The following is a 20,635-nucleotide window of genomic DNA, read 5'->3' on the forward strand; positions in this document are numbered from 1 at the left end:
GTGGCATATACGAAAGGAGTCATTCATTCAGAGATTTAAAATGTGCCTCTTCAGACATGCGTTTCCAAGTGGCACTGCATTCCCTTGGCAGAAGGTTTCCTCTTTTCCCATTGTTTATTTACTTGAAGCGAGAAAAGACGAAAAAGCAAAGGACAGTAAATTGAGGGCGGAGGGTGTGCCTGGAAAATTCCCAGGAATAAACCACTGACAAAATATTGCCCCCGAAACAGATCGGTCCTACGAAGAATTATGATTTCCATATTCGAAGGCTCTTTTTCTTGTACAAATAGAGTTGAAGGGTGGCTTATCCAGGTCTTTCCTCCATGCTCAAGCAACAATTGACAAGGCAGGTGTGCTGCGCAGGAACTGTCTTCACAGCTGTCGCAGGGAAATGGGGGTGTATTTATCTGCAGTCTGAAAGGAGTGAAATTAATATGCAGAGGGGGACCTGTGAGATTTCCCTGTCCTGGTTGCTAACCACATTCCCAGATTTCTAGGACATCCATTAAGATCTTTGCATTTACTTTACAATTGTCCATAGTTATTAACAAGGTTTTAGAAATTAATTAGCTCGCAAGGTGGAAAATTACCCTTTAGATAGAAATCCGAGGGTCTTGGGGCTGCCTTCTTTCAAATGAGTAATTAGTAACATTTTGTGTGTCTAGTTTGTGGAGGAACGATCCAGTGTTTCCTAAGTCTCTCCACGTGCTTTAAAGGCACAGTGACAAATATTGACCAGGGTAGAGAGTAGGTGCCAGTAAGCGTGTTGAATACAGGAGTTTTACAAATGGAAACCAGGAGGAGCTTAGGACAGCAGGGAGATTACTGGTCCGGGAGCCGGAACACCTGTTTTATTCTGGCACTGCTGTTCTCTAGCACCGTCGAGGCAAGAGGCAGCATGCCGCCCATCCTTCCCCATTCCCTGCCCCGAGGAGGCCATTCCTGCTAACTCCATCTCCGGAGCCCCCCTTGGGCTTGGCCTGGGGATGACAGGTGGGAAACAGAGGGTGAATAGCTAGTTCTCCCACTTCAGCCCGTTTTTTTTTTTTTTTTTAGATTTTATTTATTTATGTGACAGAGAGACAGCCAGGGAGAGAGGGAACACAAGCAGGGGGAGTGGGAGAGGAAGAAGCAGGCTCCCAGCGGAGGAGCCCGATGTGGGACTCGATCCCAGAACGCCAGGATCACGCCCTGAGCCAAAGGCAGACGCTTAACGACTGCGCCACCCAGGTGCCCCTCAGCCCCTGCTTTTGCCTCATCACCTTTCCTTTTGGCTCTTAACCCCGCTCACGCCTCTCTAAATGGCCCCATTCAAGTTTCTTCATTTGAACCATCTGGGGTGGATTCTGCTTCAGCCAGGCCTCTGACCAGTACAACTGGCAAGCAGCTTCAGCACGCTGGAAATGATCCGGAACAGTGGGGTTGAATTCTGAACCTCTGCTGGGCTCACAGTTGAGTCTGGGTTCTTTCTAAGAGCCTGCTGGGTGGGGAGGGGAGCAGGGGAGGTCAAGTGGTGGCCATGCGCCCCAGGCCCAGGGGCCTGCTGCCCTCAGAAGTGTGAGATACGGACACCTCAAGTGGTCTTGAAGCCACTGCTCAGAGGCTTAGATGCAATTCAACGCCCCAAGATACTAACGTGCTCAGGCACTCTGCGATAAAAGAGGTTTGCTAATGACTCAAACCCCAATTGTTTTTTTAAATGAGGGATTTTTTTGTTTGTTTTTTTAAAAATAGCCTTTTGACTAGAGGGTGAAGTGATCCCATGAGGAGGCAGCGAAGCCAGAGTGCAGGCTTCGCTCTGTTGGCAGAACTGTCCCCAGGCCCTGGCGCTGAGCCAGAAGTGGACATAGTTGCAGGAAGAAACGGGGGACCTGGGGACGAGGGGGAGGCCAGAGTGGGCAATGACAGCCGCAGTCTTTCATATTTAGATTTTATACATATATATTACATTCATGTATGACAGTCGTTTGTACCATTTCCCAGGGGGAGGAGACGTTGCCCAGGCAAGGTAGGGCGCGGGGGCGGGTCTGGGGTCGGGCAGGGAAGCGGGCGGCTAAAGTGCGGGGCCAGGCGCTGCGCTCACAGAAGCTGCAGGAGCTTCAGGGACTGTAAGAGGGCCCCCGGCTCTGCGGACGCCAGATACTGGCAGCACAGCCAGTCCTCCAGCTCCACCCCGCGCCTGCGGTCCACCGCCCTCTCGGCAAACTTCATCATCATCAGGGCGCGCTTCATGTCGATCCAGTTGTGCAGTGTGCCGCACAGCACCTCCTCCGACGTGCCCGGCTGCTCCACCAGCTCCCGCCGCGGCCCCCACAGCAGGCACTGCAGCACCCGCTTGGCCTCGCCGATGCGGATGCGCTTGATGGGGTCGGCCTCCAGCAGCAGGTGCGCGAGCTGCTGCAGGCCCGGCGAGTAGAGGGACAGGGCCGGCAGCGGGGGCAGGTCTTCCTGCCGGTAGTCCTGCTCCCGCAGCTGCGCGCGCACCTCGAACGGGTTGGGCTGGTGGAGCAGCTCGTAAATGAGGATGCCCGTTTGGAACTCATCGAACTTGCGGTACTGGGAGGCCGACACGATCTCGGGGGCCAGCCGGGCCTGGCTCTTTTTCTGCTGCAGGTTGGCGGTGCCGCCCGGCTTCTGCTTGGCCTTCAGGAAGTTGCTGATGATGAGCCGGGGCAGGTACTTCTCGCCGGGCGCTTCCTGGCAGGCGGGGGCAGCCGAGGGACCGGGAGTGACACCGGTGGGGGAAGCGGCAGCGGGGCAAGGAGAGGGAGCAGCAGCCGGGGAAGGGGATGCGGCAGTGGCGGCGGCACTGGAGACAGGGGGAGCGGGCGTGGCAGAGGTGGGGCCGGGGGAGGCCTGCGGGGCGCAGTGCACCAGCAGCAGGTTCTCCAGGCACAGGTCCCGGTGGATGATGCCGTGCTCCTTCAGATGCTCTAGCCCGTTGCAGAGCTGCAGAAGCAGGAAGCACACGCGCCGCTCGTAAGCCTCAGGTTCCGACTGATGGCTGGTGGCTGAGTCCCTCACGAAGTCAGAGGCCGTCTGGTGGGGCACCTCTGGGGTGATGACCACCACGCAGTCCTGCTCCTGGGCAGGGGGGTGTGAGGGCAGTGCAGGCAGAGAGTCCTTGGGTGCGTCCGGAGAGGTGAGCATGCTGGAGGGCACCGAAGCCACGAAGTGGCCGCAGTCCTGCTGGATGTTGAAATGCACGGGCACAGAAGGGCTGCAGTACGAGGCTGTCTTGGGCTCAGGGGTTTTGCAGATCTGTGGGGAAAAGGCAAAGTGAGGTCAAGAATGGACTCCATCAACCTGCTCAACAAATGGTGTTGGGACGTTTTGGTATCCATCTGCAAAAAGGTGAGCTGAGACCTTATTCACACCGTACACACAGATTACCTCAAAAGGGATCACAGGGACTTCAGTGTATGAGCCAAACATGCACATTTTAAAAGAAAACACAGGGAGCTTTGCGACTTTGGGTTGGGCAAAGAGTTGTCAGATACCTCCCTGTCCACAAAAGAAAAAAGTAGATAATGATCAAAGTTCTTCTTTTTTGCTTCTAAAGATACCATTAAGAAAAAGAAAAGACAAGTCATAGGCTGGAGAAAATACTTACAAAATACATAGCTGATACATGATTTTCTAAATAAAATGGAACAAAAAATTCTTACAACTCAATAATTAGGAGATAAGTTACCCAATCAAAAGACAGCAAAAGATATTAATAGGCATTGTACCAAAGACCTATGTAAATGGCCATAGGCACCCGAAGGGGTGCTCATTAGGGAGATGCAGGTCCAAGCCACAGGGAGGTTCTAGTGGACGCCCGCTAGAACGTCTATAATAAGAATGACGGACAATAACAAGTGTCTGGAAGGATGCAGAGAAATGGGAACCCTCCCACATTGCTGGTGGAGTGGAAAACGGTGCCATCACTTTGGAACAGGGTTTGGCAATTTCTTTAAAAGTTAAACATAAAGGTGCCTGGGTGGCTCCTTGGTTAAGCACCGACTCTTGATTTTTGGCTCAGGATGTGGTCTCAGGGTCCTGGGATAGAGCCCCTCATCAGGCTCTGTGCTCAGCGGGGAGTCTGCTTGTGATTCTTTCTCTCCCTCAGCACTCCCCCCCAATTGCTCACTCTCTCTCAAATAAAGAAATCTTTAAAAAAAAAAAAAAGGTGAAACATGAAATGACTACACAACCCAGGAGGAATGGGGTTCCTGCAGAGCGACGTGCAGGGTGGCACCCAGGTACCAGCAGGAAGACATCCTTCTGCCCATGGTGTGGGCCGGACAAATTCTCAGGAAGTCAGACCGGAGTTTACACAGGCTGTCAGCCTGACTCCCCGTCCCTTGCACCCTAAGGCAGCCACCTGACAGCGGATATGTCCAACCACGGGGGACGCTCCCTTCTTGGGGAATCTCAGGGACAGAAGCAGGCCCCTCGAGGACGTGGCCAAGTTCCCTCAGGCTGCCCCAGTTTCTAGATCCAGGTAAATATGCAAGGCCTGCGTGCCGCCATGGCCTGCAGGGCCAGCCGGTGTTACTGGCAGTGCTGGATGGAAGCCACACGCTGTCCTCCGAGGGTGAGTCACAGAGCCGAAAGAGAACAGACACTCTCCAGGGTTAGGGATGCCCAAGTGCCCAGGGCACCCTCAGAACTGAAGGGAGGAATAAACCAGCCGGTGATCTCAAGCTCCTCTGGAGAATCCCCACGACCACCCCTCCCCTGCCTCCCGACATCGTCTCCTCCGCATGACAGCACCAGCCCCCCGTGCCTCTGGAGCACCGCTAATCCTCCTGCAGCTGCCCCAGCTGGAGAGTCTCCAGCAGACATAATGACCCTGGGTCAGGCCTCGATTTCCCTGCAAGTACGTGAAAGGGACAGAAGACAGCCGGTGGGCTCCTCTCTCCCAAGAATACAGTGCAGCCTCGGCCACGCTTTACGGAAAGGTAAGCATGGGTGTGCAGTCCTGCAGAGAAAGGCCTCGCCTCTACCGTTACCATACCAGCCTACAGACGGCCCAGAATCACCCTCCGGGCGGCTGCCTTGCCACACACGAGGCATCCAGCCGTGTCTGTGCAGCGCCATGTGCTAACAGGGGACGTTTTCAGGAGTTCTGTTGCAAGCATCTTCTCGCAGAGATTGATTTAGGCTGCAGCTATCCAAACCTTCTCAGCATAAGAGAGTCCAGCCTCTGAGGAAACTTTTAAACACGATGGGGGGGGGGCAGGTAACACATTAATTTAGTAATCCATTACAGAAGTGAAACAGAAATAAAATGGCAGCACATTTTCTCCCAGACACTGCTTCCTATTAACACTAACAGGAATGATTCTGGAACACATGGCGGGGGTGGGGGATTGTTGCAGACTCCTGGTTCTAGCCCACCCAACTGTATCTGGATTTTAAATGGCAGTCTTCTGAAACACTATTGAAGGAAGGGAGGGGCGCCTGGGTGGCTCAGCTGGTTGAGCGTCTGCCTTCGGCTCAGGTCATGATGCCTGGGGTCGAGCCCCGTGTCCTTTTCCCTCTGTCCCTCCCTGCTGCTCGTTCTCTCTCTCTCTCTCTCAAATAAATAAATACATAAAATCTTAAAAAACAAAAAGCAAAACAAAAAACGAAAGGGAATTTGCTGCCCTCAAAAAGTGGTCTCGCATCTCGATCCCAACCACTGTGTACGGACCTGTCTGCCGTGCCAGCCGGGGCTACGTGGGCAACGTGCTGCTGTGGTCAGGGTCACTCTCCTCCCGTGAGAGCTTCTCAGCCACCACAGACCCCAGCCTAACTCTTGCATGTGTGAGGCACTGGGGCCTACTAAGCGTTTTTCACGCAGTGTCTCGTTCCATCTCAGACAACCCGAGGAGGAAGGAGCCACTACGGAAGAGGAAACAGGCTCCAAGGGGTTAAATTATTTGCCCAAGATTGTACCAGTGAGAGGTGTTCCGGGGCCCAAAAGTATGGGCTTGGGCGTGAAAAAGACCTTGGCTTAACTCCGAACTCTGCAAACACTGGCAAGTGACAATCGATTCTTGCTGTTTGCAGTGGTCTGTTCTATTAAGTAGCCCACAAACACGTTACGAGTGAATGCTGACCCGTCGCTCCTAAGGGAAACGGCCAAGGCGAAGTTCTTACAAGCGTCTGGTCACAACATTTTACCAACGGGCCAGTGCAGAACCTTGTTTTGTGCGTGTTTCTGTTTAAAGACGCGTTAGCAGCAGACACTGCGGATTCACGGCCAGCACTGTAACTCAGGACTGAACGCAGTTTACTTAACGCTCTTGCAGACACACATCACAGCCTTCTGGCACTCAGGAATGCCAGACAGGACTGCAGCGCTCGGCCTGGTCATTTTCAACAGTGAAATCATCAACACGAAGCACAAACGTGAAGAACGAGGCAGTAAAGAGACCACAACAAGGACACTCGTTCACGGATGAGTGCTGAGACAGGAAGCCAGAGCCTTGCCTTGTCACACCCGGGCTGGGAGTTCATACCACGGGTGACACAAATTTCCTCCTACTCTGTGCGTGCAGTGACCACAAAAAATGATTTGGGGTTACACATAAATTTTAGAGAGTGGATTCAAAAATACGGAATCCACAAATAATGAGGATCAACCCGATGTGTCCCAGTCTGGTTTCTCCTCTGCAATCAGGGCCGTGATCCAGGTCCCTGCTCCCAGGGCCACTGTGAGCCGTCCATGACACGACGCAGGTGTGGCTCTCAGCATAGTGACTGGCCCACGGTGAGCACGCCCTGGGAAAGGTTGCTATGGTGATTGCTCTGCAGGTCTGGCTGGAGCCATGTGGTGAGGCAATCCCGAGCCAGCTTGTGGGTTATTGTACAAACCTGGAGGGTGCAGCTGGCCAGGGCCTGGGAAGTGTTTCCAAGGATCCCTTTTCTCAAGGGTATCAAAAGCCTGGGCCCAGCAAACACCACTGACAGTTTGCACAGACGTGTGAATGAAGGAGCAGAGTAAATGGCAACGGGGGCTGGATGCATTTCAAAATCGGGGACCTAGTCCTCTGCTAGGACCCGCAGCTTCCTCACTGCCCCGCGTCCGAGAGTCAGCACAGTACAAAGGTGGGGGGGGGGGCATGGGCGGCTGCCCCCTGACATCCTTTTTTACCATGCGGCAGGGTGGGTGTGGGCAGAGGAAGGGGCGCAGGGGTGGGGAGCCTTCTTCTCCACCCTCATCCCCTCCACTTCATTTTCAGGGAGTTTGTGCTTGGGTTTTAGTGCAAGACCACACAAACCTTTGGTTCAGCTCAAATTTCAAACGCTTTGCTGAGCCAAGTCTCACTTTAAACTTCGGAGCCACAGCCTCATTCGTGGTGAAAAATCTGGGCGAAGTCACGTTTGTTAAATAAAGAAGGCCCAGCTGGCTTAACACAGGTCCCTAATTACCGAACTGGAGTTCGAGCTGACTGAGGAATAAAGCCTCCCCGAAAACTCACACACAGCTGATGATTTCTTCTTTTTCCCCTACCACGTATTCCCGGAGCAGGGCTGCAAGAGCTGGCTTTAATCTCCCGGCTGCGGCAGGGCGCCGAGCTCGTAAACAGAGGGCCCGGCATTTCATGGGAGCAGGTGCGAGCCTGCTTTTGCTAATGGGGACTCGCCAGCAAGGCTCCTGCGTACCAGGCACAGATGAAGTGAGCCCCGCAACAGGGCGGCGGCGGCGCGGGAGGGGGGACCGCTGGGTCCCGCGGATTCCAGGTGACTGTGTTCCGTCTAGACTGCAGCACTAATGAAGTGGGAGAGCTGCACGTGGGAAACGAGGTTCCAAAAGCCCCCACCCCACAATTACCAGGCCAGGAGCACTTGCAAATTGATACTGTTGTTCCCTAGACTCTGGATATTTGAAGCTCTTCTCCGAATTTCCTTTTCGTACATGACATAGATAGTCCCTGGGCTTCCAAGTCTCGGGCAAAGTCAAACAGGACACCCAGGGAATGTCTTCCTTAGAGGGCCAGGGCCTAGCTTCTCGTTTCCTTATGGTTTACATTTCTAATGAATGGGGAGGAATGCCCGTTTCTCACCTCCTCTGGGAAAGCTGGATTTTCTGCATTGTTCTTCAGAGAACGTGGCTAACTCTGCAGTATTACAGGAGGTCCTAGATCCAAGCTGCACATGACAAGCACTTAGAAATACAAAAACCATGGGGGTGCCTGGGTGGCTCAGTCTGCCTTCGGCTCAGGTCATGATCTCAGGGTCCTGGGGTGGAGCCTCGTATTGGGCTCCTGTTTCTCCCTCTTCCTCTGCCTGCCACTCCCCCTGCTTGTGCTCTCTCTCACTCTCTCTCTGTCAAATAAATAAATAAAATATTAAAAAAAATAAGATGAAAATGAACTTATTAAAAAAATATATATATAAAAACCAGACCCCTTTGTCCCGAGGTTCTGATCCGGTGGAAGAGGTTGTGCCAGGCAGCCCCTGGGTTCTTGCAGCAGGGTCACATCATGGTCTAGCCAGTGGCAAGAGGCAGTAAGCCTGTTCCACCAGGTTCTTTGCTCCTCAAAATGAAGAGGCACTGAATGAGCCCAGATTCAGCCTCAGGAGACAGGTGACAGGGGCCTATGCCCTTTGACCCCAGGGAGGGGTCACCTCCTCAGGTTTCCCGGGGCTGGCAAGAGCAAAGCACCCCCTCCAGGCACCTCCCTGCCTCAGCCTTCCAGGAGCTCACATGTACGGCCCTTTCACCCTTTCACTGGCTGGGATCTGGGCCGACAGGATAACAAGGCTTCTCACGTTCAGCTCACCGAGCGTCCACTCACTTCCCCTCGATTGGATACGGCACCATCCTAACAGGAAGGGAAACACTGGGATTGTTTCTTTTTTGCTTTAACTGGTGTTGGGGAGTGGCAGGGCAGGATCGCTTATCAAGAATGTAGCTGCTGCGTTTAGATAAAAAGAGACCACGAGATTCAAGAAATGCACAGACTCTCCCCCAAGACGCTGGCGTTTGCCTCCATCTAGTGCCTGCCATCTTGGCCACACCTGCCTCGTCTTTGGGGGCCTTGATTTCTGGACCATCAGCTGGATCCTCCTTGTAGCCGTACAGCCCCCACCACCCTGTTTTTCCCTAAGAAGTCAGCAAATAATTAAATATAGCCCCCTGAACATATAAATCAGAGGTTACCCATCTGTCTTTTAGGGTGGTGTCACCAAGTTCTTCAGAGAAAAAGCTCAAAGTAAAGTCACTGCCATTTTCCTTGGCCAATAATCGTAATATTAACAAACAAACAAACAACAACTCTCCACTGGTAAGCAGGAAGCTATGCTTCCTCCCCAGACCATTTCATGTTAGTTCACTATCTGCATTTCTTTCTAACTGGAAATTAAAGAATATCTGGGGACAGGTGATAGCAGAAAAGAGCTCAGCGTTTCCCTCCTTGCTCCCCACAAAGGCTTCCATTTACAGAAGAGCTCCAGAACCACTAGGTATTCAAGGGATGCCAAAAAAGATGAGAGAAGGGGCTGCCTGGAAGAACCAGAGTGTGTGTCAGAGACCAGAGTGGCCAGAGGGGTGTAGACAGCCCGGCCAGCTTGCTGACAGCCGCATCCTGAGACAACAATGGGGGGTGGTAGCAACAGCCCTGATCCAGTGGCAAAGATTCAAGAGCTGTGTCACCTTGGGCTTGTCACCTAACTTCTCTGAACTTCCTTTTTCTTAACCAACAGGGTGGTAGCAGAGGTGTTGCAGGCAAAACAAAGCAGCATTCACTTCCATCTCAGCCACCGGCTAGCTGTGGGCAGACTACTTAATCCTTCTCTGATTCCCCATCTGGAAAAACCATCTGCAGTGTGACGCTGTGAGGTTGTGGAGTGAATACACCTGAGAGGCCTGTTGCATAGCAAATGCTTCATCTATGCAATTACTCTTATTGCTCAAGATGATGCTTAGGTCTAGCACTCTCCAGCTCTAACATGTGCAGAACAATATCTTCATTGGCTATCTCCCTTCCTAGATTATAAGCTCCATAGGAACCTTATGTTTATCTCTATCTACTCAGATCTTTACAAAATACCTGGCATGCGGTAGGCACTCTGTAAAAATCTGATGAATAAATGAACTCTCGGCTGCCTTAAAAAGACAACTTGTTTCCCTAATCCAACTAGATCACATAGGCAGAGGAGAATGTTACATTCCCACTACAAATCTCCCCGCACTGTACTGTGTCCTGGGCCAGACTGAGGGAGAAATCGGTGAGCACTAAGTGTTGGCAGGAAGCTCAGGCTTCAAGCCTGAACCTGCAGCCCGGACAGGTGAGAGGCCTTGCTCGAGCTGCAGCCTAGTCACATCCAGGGCCAGCCTGCTGCAGTGCAGAATGGAAGCACAGGGGGTGGGGTGGTACCTACTTTCACAGCGTAGGTGCTGCCGGGGTCCTCAGAGCAGGTGGCACAGTAATAGATGGCATCCCCAGAGTCACAACAGGGCTTGTTACAAGTCAGTTTGAAGAGTGACCAGTTATTCTCGTTGAAGTGCAGCTCCTTTTTCTGGCCGCCCATGAAGAGGTCCTCGCACTTGGCCACGAGGCGGACCAGGGACTGGGCATAGAGCCCCCCAAGCTTGGCATAGGTGCCCTCCTTGCTGCTGATGCTGCTCAGCAGGCTGTGGAGCTGAAGCTGGGTGCTGCTGGTGGACGCCTGGCTGGACACGCTCAGCTGGGAGGACGAGGCCGAAGGGACCCCTTTGCACTGGAGGCTGGGGCTCCCGCGGCCACTCTTGCTGCCCGCCAGCCCTGGTATTGGCACCCAGTGGCCGTTGCCTTTGAATGTTTTCTCCAGGGGCTCAGAAGAGGAGAAGATAGGATGATGGCGGCTCCCAGGGCTTGAGGAGTAGCTGAAGCGGGGCTCTTCGTGGGCACAGACGTTGGTTTCTGAGTGGCTGAGGTTCAGCTTGGGACTCGCTGTTCTTGGCTTGGGGGAGCCTTGGGTCCAGAAGAAGCCATCGGGTGAAGAGGCTGCCCGGCTCACTAACTTCTTCTGGGGGAGAGGTGGGGGTTGTAGGGGGCCACTGGGGGACACATCCTCAATGGAGCCAGAAGGGAATGGAACAGGAGCAAAGAGCTTCTTCCCACTGCTGGTGGGCGAGTGTGCTGGCTCGGACGAAGGGCCTGAAATTGAGAAATAGCAACAATCAGGCTAGAGGCCAAGGCCACTCAATTCTGGGGCCCTGCTGTCAAAGCAATTTATTTTATTTGTATCTATTTCTCAGAGACAACAAATGTACAATGAACAAAATTCAAAATGCAAAAAAGGTGTATGGTGCCAACGAAGTGTTCCTCCTTCCCTGTCCCTTAGCACCCAGTCCCCCTCATCGGAGGAAACCACTGCTGGCAATTTCCAGGGATCCTTCTGGGGACTTGCCAAACAACAGATCAGATGTACAGATCTATCCAATTCTTTTTAACAGTGATCCCATAATATATCACCCTATGCACGTATCATAATTTAACTGATCCCCTCGTGACGGACACCTGGGTTGTTTACCAACATTTTGCAAGCAATGCCTACAACGGCAACAGCAAACCTGAATGTGTGCTTTCAGTGGATTTTTTAAAAGTTAACAGAGGTTAATAGAGAGTACAATTTACCTATAGCAACCCCCCCCTTTTTAGTGTGTACTTCTTTGAGTTTTGACAAACACCCTGGTGCCTTGGGGGGCAGGGCAGACCCAGAAATGTCTTAGAAGGAGGAGGTACGTGACTTTATAAATGAAGAAATAGATCTCAAGAGAAAGCAAGTCTTTCCTAGACCCCCAATTCCCATAGTGGGGCACAGGGATGCTGACCCTGGTGGGGGACAGGGTGGAGGAAACTCCATCACGGCCTCAGCCCCCTCCCCCACCCCCAGAGCATGGGGATGTTCAGACACATCACAGACGGTGAGCTGGAGCCGGTCTAGACCAGACGAAAGCCGCACTTCACTCTTTATATCAGCCTAGAAAACAGGTTTCACCATGAAACAAGAGCTCAGGTAAAAACATGCAGGGAAAATGGCACAACCACTGGGCACAGGAAAGGGCAAACTGAAACAGTCTCTCACTCTCAGAACTGACTGGAGGATGTCCCCACTATTTTGATAGCAGCTTTTAGGGTGGTAACAGAAGCACTCACTGTATTCATAGGTCGTAAAATGCCTCCTAGAATCCCGAAGGTTAAAATGTGAGAGAACTATGGGTCTTACATTCGAGGAAGGCACCAGGGACACGTGCCCCTCGTGGAGTTCCCCAAGCCATGTCATCCTATGGGCAGGGCACGTGGTGTCTCTCTGCACCTCTCCCCACCTGAGCAGAATGACCGGAATGCAGGAGCTACAACAAACACACAGGCCCCAGGCACACAGTGAAAGGCCCCCAAGGAAGCAAACTGTGAGTTCCGCGTCGAGGCACACCATCTTTCTAGGTCTGCTCCTGCAGAGTTAACCGCTTTCTCTGCCCACGCTGAGTCCCCCTCTGCGTTCTCTAACCAAAGTGGGGACAGAAGGGGCCCCCGAGGAACAAGCAAGGGCACTGGGCCCCTCAGATCAGCACTGGGCTTCCTTACTCAGGACATTCCATAGGGAGGAGGGTCCCTCTCCGGAGCAAGGTGAATGCACAGGTCATCAGGGCTCCTCCAGCCCCGGGCAGAGCGGGTGCTGACATCTGTGCCATAGCTTCACTGATGAGAGTAGCATCAGGTTGCTGACAGCAGGGGCCTCCCATCCAGGCCAAGCCCAGATGCAAAGCTCGCAGCATGGTCAAGTGGCTGCATGCAGCTTGACGAACACAGGAGCCGGGAACCGACAGGTTCACGCAGAGAGAAGCCTGCGTGGCACAGCAAGGCGGTCGGACCCCACACCAACACCTTCCCTGCCTCTACTATCTCTCTTCCCAGACCCTGGAGAAAGCACAGTGCTTCTCTCGCTCCCACGTCTGCACTAGGCGAGCACTCTCGCTGCCCCGTGGCTTATCAAGATCACAGGCCGTTTTCCTTCCCGCCTCACCCTGCGCTGCTAATGACAGGCAGGGCACCTGCCAGCAAGGCTGAAGGAGAGTTTATACCCTTCCAGGAGGCCAGGTTGATTATAAACCAAGCAGCACTGGCACGGTCAGGCCAGCCAACTCTACACACCCGTGTAGGCTCCCCTCACAGTCAGAAGGGGGGCAAGCGAGAGCCAGGCAGCCAGAGGACGGGAGACCCTGATCGCAGCTGATCTCAGCAGGTTCTGGAAGGTCCCCTACCCCACACTCTCCAGGAAGAAACCTTTCTCCTCTCAAGGGTGCAGTCAGCAGTGGGGGCGGCTGAAGGCTAGGGCTGCGCACTCACTTCCTCTCTGTTGTCCTTCTAGCAGAGGCTGAGAAAGCAGGGGGAGGATCCCTCGCTAGCTCCTGGACTGAAAAACGGAACAGCAAGACCCCTTAAATATGGGGCTCTCAAAGGACACTAAGCCTCAGCCACCAAGGAGCCAGGTGGTGAGGAAGAGGGCAGCCAGGAGGAAACAGGTCCGTGTCCTGGCCTTTCTGCACTCTGGACGGCGGAACACGTCGAGGCGTCTGATTCTCCATTTGTCACCGACAGACAGAAGAGGTGGGGGGACGAGGGGAGGCAGGGGAGTGTGATCCGAGTCCCTGGTCAATGCTTTAATCCGTGTCTCCAGTGACAGGGACAGCCTGCCTACGGTGAGGACTCCTTCTGGTCCCCAGTCCCGCTGGCCGGGGTGTGTCTGACAAGTCAGTTTCTGGCCGAGTCGCCGCTTTAATAAAGCCTATTTCCCCATCTTTGGCGGTTTGCCTTCCCTGCCCTCCCTGTACAGCTCTCCAGGACACCCCCATCACAGCCTTTTCTGCCTCAACTGTGGTCTGAGGGCAGACAGCAGGGCCAGCCCCGAGCTTGCTGTTGCCCTCACCCGGCTGAGTTCCCTCCTCTAAAAACTGACCTGATGGCGTCACAGTGAAAGTCCCTTCCGGCAGGAAGAGTCTATCATTTTGGCCACTTACTCCATTTTCAACCCCTCCCAACATGCATTTGGTCTCAAAGCTCCCCCTGAAATAAAATACCTCTAGTTCCCCTACCTCTAGTCCCCTCAGCTGCCCCTGGGGTCAACTTTTCAATCTGTAAGGATAGCAGGAATCATAAAAAAAAAAAAAAAAAAAAGTCTGTAACACTTCTTTTTCCCTAGATTCGTAAAGAGAATCAAGAGGTTCTGCTTTCCCACCAAAAATAACTTGTGTGTTCAGGCAGTTGGGAAGGAAGTGAGTTTCTCCCTGACCCTCTGGGTGTTCTCTTGCTCTCCCGTGGGAACTGTGTTAGTCAGCGCCTTTGATCACATCTACAGGTAAACCCGGCAAGGAGCACTGGGTGTTAGGTGGAAAACGGTTCATTTTTCTTTGTTTCTTAGATGCTCCGTGTTTGTCACCCAACAAAGCACGTACTGATCAGAGGATGGCACTGCCCCCCAGTGCTGCCTGACCACACACATCCCCAGCAGGGCGGCTGTAGTTCCCAAACCACATCCAAGGAAGTGAGGCTCCCCCGAAATGTGCACCTTCCCATATAATTGGGCATTACGTACACATATGGTGATTTTGAGGTAAAAAAAAAAAAATGGCCTAATTCTGTAAAAGGCACAATCACCTTCCAAACTGAGGCATCCTTCTTAACTTAAGGTTTTCCTTTCCCTTTCCTTTCCTCTCCTTTCCCTTTCTTTCTTTCTTGCTTTCTTTTTCTTTCCTTCCTCCCTTCCTTTCCTTCCTTCCTTTCTTTTTAACTTACGGTTTCTTAATGTTTTTCTCCAGATTTGGAACCACAGCTAGTGACAAGATCATACTTCACTCTGAGAGCCCCCGGCTGCCTCAGGACCACATAACAGCCCAGCTGGTAGTTTTCCCAGGGCTACTCCGAAAGAGATGTCAACCTGTGGCCCTTCTCGATGAAACTGTGATTCCTCCACCATGACACAAGCAGTACCTACTTGCTATGGGACCAGAGGGCACCCCTAAAGACCCACTCTGATTCCGCCAGTTTCTTCGCCCTTTCATGGGGGAACCTTCTCATGAACGTGGCTGTAGGCAACATAGCAGCCAGATTCTTACTTACAGCTGACCCTTAAAAAACATGGGGTCAGAATGAATGGGTCCACTTATATGTGGTTTTTTTTTTACATAAATACAGTACAGTGCTGTACATGTATTTTCTCTCCCTTATGATTTTCTTTCTCTAGCTTGCTTTATTGTAAGAATGCAGTATATAATACCTACAGCATACAAAATATGTGTTAGTTGACTCTTCATGTTATCAGGCTTCTGGTCAACAGCAGGCTATTAGTAGTTATGTTTCTGGGGAATCAAAAATTATATGTGGATTTTGACTGTGCAGGGGTCCTATGCTTTTGCCAAGGTCAACTGTATTTGCAACAGCTGCCACACTCCGCATTTAGAAGAGCCAGAAAGAAGAGGGGACAGAAACCTAAAATAGTTGCAAAAGCCACAGGCAAACCACTGGTTCAGGAAACTGTGCCTTAAAAAAAGTCCTGGAAAAACTTTGGCCAACAGCCCGTATTCTCAGGACTCAGATTCAATAGCAAAGAGAAGAATTCAAATATATCCTGGTTTTATGCTGGTGTTAGATCACCCTGTTTCCAAATTCTGGCTTACAGCTAAGAGTGTAAAAAAAGGTGAGAATGGAAAATACTTTTCTGGGAAGTTTGCCTCCACCATAGTTACATCATTGGTAGGTTTTTAAATGACTTTTCATACTAATCGGGCCAGAGAGCTCCAAACCCCCATTCCTGTTTTTCTTCCAATTTCTAATTCTGCATATAAAGCCAGCAGCCAGCTATAGACTAGAACACTCCTGCATCTCTGTAATGTGTGCGTTTCAGAGGAGAGAAAGTGTTTCCGGTGGGGAAGCTACACATCACGTACGAGGCCCTGGGTGGGATCCTAAAAAGACCAAGGGGAAGGTATACTGGTTTGGTGCCATTATATTTAGAAAGCAGAGAAGAAATCGGGATTTCAGCGGTTGGAATAAACAGCTTAAAGCCAAGGCAGAAATGTAGGCCAGAAGTTCAAACGTAGTACTGCGATGTTTTCTTTATTATAGAGTCCTCTCTTCTTGCTGGGTTTTAATAGGTACCTTCATTGTTCTCGTCAGCCAAAATGAGAGGTAAGCTTAAGGAGGAAGTGGTCAGTCCAGTTTTGAGCTGTGTGAATGAGCCCGTCTGGCTCCCCCGGCGCACAGCGCTGCCTCCCGACAGCAGCTAGCCAGAAAAAATGTGGAGGCCAAGGGGCAGAGTCAGGGCCAGGAGGACCCAAGCTCCAAATTCTTAGCTTTTGGGTCTGGCTGCTCTCCAACTGCAGGTGAGGTAAAGCAAACTGAATTTTCTTTTGTTTGAAAAACCTGGGGGTGTTCCATGGATCACTGTTTAAAATGAGGATATAGATTGTATGGATGGAAATGGCTGCGTAGACCTATCCATTCATTCAGCTCATGTTTCCTGATCACCTACTACATGCGAGGCATAGGGAACAAAACAGAGGGACCAAACCTCTCCTACGGCCTGTGGCCTCCTTCAAACAAAGCCATCTATGCGGGCACCTTGCCAACGGCGCACAGAAGTGGTACTCTGGCAGGTTTCTGCCGAACCCCTCTTCCCACCCTGTAGACGTGAAGTGGGTGGCGGAGGGGAGGGTCCAGCCTCACGTGTAGCTTTTTCCTCCAAGGAAAAATTGGCAACCTCTTGTTTAGTCACGCAATCAGACAGGCTCAACTCTAAATGTTAAAAAAAAAAAAAAAAAAAGCAGCCAAGTACCCCTTCAAAAAGAACCCTTGCTTTCCTGAGAAGGTAAATGTGGTCTGAAAATGGAAGCACATTATTAACATTTTACCACTGGCAGGAAAATGTGGCACTCGTGAGGAGTCTCTCTGGAACACTTAATCATCCCAAGAAACAATAAGCAAGATGGGAATGCAATTTACATGCAAAAGAGGAGAAGCCCAGTCTCAGTTTGGAAACTGGCTTATGGCAAACATTCCATGCCCACCGCCTCAGCGTGGCCCCAGAATCCTGCACTTTCCGTCCCCTGTGAGAACACAGTATCAGTAGGGGTCTTCTTTCCAAATGAACAGTAAAATTACCCGTTAGTTCAAAGCACTTTCCCATCCTGTTGATGGAGGCGTGCATTGACATTTTAAGGGACCATTTGGGAACATCTATTTAAAATGCATATGTTTTGACATATCAATTCCACTTCTTCTAAGAATTTATCTTACAGATATGCTCACCAAATTATCTTAGTGTGTCATGGGATCTTACTGGAGACTGGTACTGAAAATCACCTAACTATGCATTGTTGAGAGAGGGGTTTAACTGCTTTCCACAATGACAAAATACGCAGCATTAACAAAAACGAGATCAATTCAAAGGTTCTGATTTGAAAGACTTCAAGATATATTAAGTACAAAAATGTGTTGAATTGAGGTTTATGACATTTTAAATACCGATAAAAGGGGAGACTGGGTGGCTCAGTCAGTCAAGCGTCTGCCTTCGGCTCAGGTCATGATCTCAGGGTCCTGGGATCAAGTCCCACATCGGGCCCTCTGCTTGGCGGGGAGCCTGCTTCTCCCTCTCTCCCTGCCTGCAGCTCCCCCTGCTTGTGCTCTTTCTCTCATGCTGTCAAATAAATAAAATCTTTTAAAAAATAAAAAAAAATAAATACGGATAAAAATTTCTGAGAGGATATAGAAAAATGCGCTCAAAAGGTGTCAAAGGTGGGAGCGCATTTAGAGGCCATCGGATGACTTCGACTTTTCATTTCATATCTTTCCCCATCATGTGAATTATTATCAGAGACATGTACTGATTTTACTGAAGTAATAATAAATATTTAAAAATTCAGTTTAAAGGGAATAGTTTAAGGTAAAGCTTCACTTTTGTGATATTGTGAGGGCTCAGGCCACAGACATTCTTAAAAATGAGTACCTCTTCCTTTAGGATTGCTTCTTCATCCTTCACGAATCAATCTCCGAGAACAGACCCCATGACTCAGTCTGTCTCCACAGGGGTGGCCTAACCGTGTTAGAGCCAAACACCAAATGGAATATATTAGACCAAACCCACCAATTGAAGATCAAGTGCTCTGACAGCCTGTTTGATAGTCAGAACACACTATTTTCAGCTAGGGAGTTTTAGATGCCTTTTTCAGGGCCACCTTTTCTTCTTGCAGAATCTGCTCAGTGAAGGTCAGGCTGTCACTCCTGACTGATGTCTGATCTTTGTGGACTTACTGTCTCTCCTCTGGACAGATCCGCCCTCCCCTCCCCACCCACTTCCTGGCTCGATTTCTCCCCCTGGCACTTCAGCCGTCGGACACACTGGCTACCTTAGTCCTTTACCTTTCTCCTTGTCCATCTCTCCCCACTTGAACGTGAAAGGAGGAACTGGGCATTGTCTGTCACTGCTGAATGTTCAACATCTAATATTGTACCCGGCACAAGGTTTGGATTCAACAAATACCTATCAAATCAATGACTGAACTAATGTATATATTTAAAAAATCCTCTTGGGGGGAGGACGCCTGGGTGGCTCAGTGGGCTAAGTGGCTGCCTTCAGCTCAGGTCATGATCTCAGGGTCCTGGGATCGAGCCCCACATCAGGCTTCCGGCTCAACAGGGGGGAGTTTGCTTCTTCCTCTCCCTCTGCCCCCGCCCCCGCTCCCGTTCATCTGCTCTCGTGTGCACGCTCCCCCTCTCTCAAATAAGTAAATAAAATCTTTTAAAAAAATGCCTCTTGGCATTATGACTGAGGAGAAGAAGCTGACTACTGTCAAGATATTTCATGAATCTGGCTACACCTCTGGACCACTAGCCACGAACACTGACCTGGTTCATACCTTCCTGTGAATTCGTACCTATGTTCACTGTGTGGCCAGACCTCTTCCCTACTGCTGGTGCCAACAGCTTCCATTCAACAGAGCACTTTCTCGTCTCCTGTACTGTGGGCACCTGGCATCCAGGGTGGTTGTTACACTGTGGCACTGAATTTTACCGTTATCCTAAATCAAAGGGGAAAATGATCTTAATGCGACATTAGGTTCATTTACATAAAAGGAACCATTTAAAGCATGGGCGTCTGCTGATGACCTTGGTAGTGATCATTCAGCGGAAGCTGTGTTGCACAGCTATTCACTGCAGATCACCTCTTGGCAGCAGTCACAGATCTGTCCTCACGCATGCAGTCTGTCCCTCCCAAACCAAGCATAAACCAAACAACTGCTTCTATGGATTCTTCCTTCCACCGAGCTGACTCACTGTTCACTTGAATTGCCCGCATGGACAAATGGGATAACAGATGTGCTCTGAGGGGTATGGCATGCGATACAAGCATAAAGAAGTGAAGTTAATATTGATATAAAGAGGATAGTTTGTAAACATAAAATTTAGACACACTGGTTTTTAAAATGCAACAAAGTTATAAATTTCAATTATGTTTGTTTTTCTTACAAAAAAATGTTTAAGACTTATTTCTTTATTTGAAAGAGGGGGAGAGACAGAGAGAGAGAGAGAGAGAGAGAACATGGGTGCACACATGCATGAGGGAGAGAGGCAGAAAGAGAGGGAGAGAGAAACTTTTGCAGACTCCGCACTAATTGCAGAGCCTGACGCGGGGCTCAGTCTCATGACCCTAAGATCAGGACCTGAGCCGAAACCAAAAGTTGGACACTTAACTGACTGCATCACCCAGGTGCCCCTTTTCTTATAAAATTTAAAACTTTTTTTTCTTGCCACAAAACACAAATAGTAGAAAACTAACTTTAACCACTACCCCTGATAAGCGTCCAAGAAATTTACACAAACTACTGTTATGATACACTCGAGAATTATTTTGTCCTCAGTTCACTCTGGACGGCCTCTTCTGCATATACAAAAAGTCCGTGAAATGCATCTCTTTTCATTAGTGAATTCTTACTGACAAAACAAATAGTCTCGTGCTATCTTTTGACTTAACATATAGTATTAGAGAAGTAGACGCTACATTCCGGTCTCCAGGAAATTTAGCTTGAACTGACTCTCCCTCTCTTATTCAGATCCACTCTCTCAGCTTCAGTACTAGATACAAATAGTCACAAAAGGCATGATGGATACATATTTCAATATGATTTTTACAAGGTAAAAGCGAGTAAGAATTCATGGGACAGAAGGGTTCCTCCCATTTCGTGACCAGCGTGGTTCTCCATAGTCTCCGGATTCGTGTTTAACAGATGTGACAAAGGGAGGCTGGACAAAGAAAATATGACCTGGGTACAGAGTCATAAGCAGGAGCAGGAGCTGGAAATGGTTCACTCTGAGGACCCAGAGCCTGCTAACAAGGTTTATACTTTTTGTTGATCTAGGAATCCGAATTTTGAAGTGCATTCCCATTGAATAACTGGCTCATGATAAAGGCAGAACCACGAAAATATATTCATTTTACTTAGAAAATGTCTGAGTTAGTTGGCACCATCGTACTCCTGAATCCCCAGTGGCTCTGTTATTTTCCACTTCCACACACCGGTTTTGAGAGCTTTGTACAATCCAGCCTCTACCTTCCCACCAACCTCCGGTCCCATTTTCGCCTTCCCTGCTTCCACTGAAGTGTGTCGGTCCTACCC

The 20,635-nt window shown here is 50.4% G+C and overlaps 1 protein-coding gene across 1 annotated transcript in view; it reads right to left on the reverse strand.

Moving 5' to 3' along the window:
* Positions 1–1,037: 1,037 nt before the first annotated feature.
* The window catches only part of PRAG1 (PEAK1 related, kinase-activating pseudokinase 1), a 50,704-nt gene continuing 31,106 nt past the window's right edge, over positions 1,038–20,635 (reverse strand). The window contains exons 5-6 of the mRNA XM_045810855.2: positions 10,363–11,120; positions 1,038–3,261 (exon numbers count right to left, since the gene is read on the reverse strand). Of these exons, the coding sequence (XP_045666811.2) occupies positions 2,080–3,261; positions 10,363–11,120 (1,940 nt within the window). The 3' untranslated portion in view covers positions 1,038–2,079. The remainder of the gene's footprint in view (positions 3,262–10,362; positions 11,121–20,635) is intronic.

The sequence above is a fragment of the Ursus americanus genome, chromosome 27 (genome assembly GCF_024610735.1).
Source record: "Ursus americanus isolate L20-20 chromosome 27, mUrsAme1.1.p, whole genome shotgun sequence".
In the NCBI taxonomy this organism is placed as follows: domain Eukaryota; kingdom Metazoa; phylum Chordata; class Mammalia; order Carnivora; family Ursidae; genus Ursus; species Ursus americanus.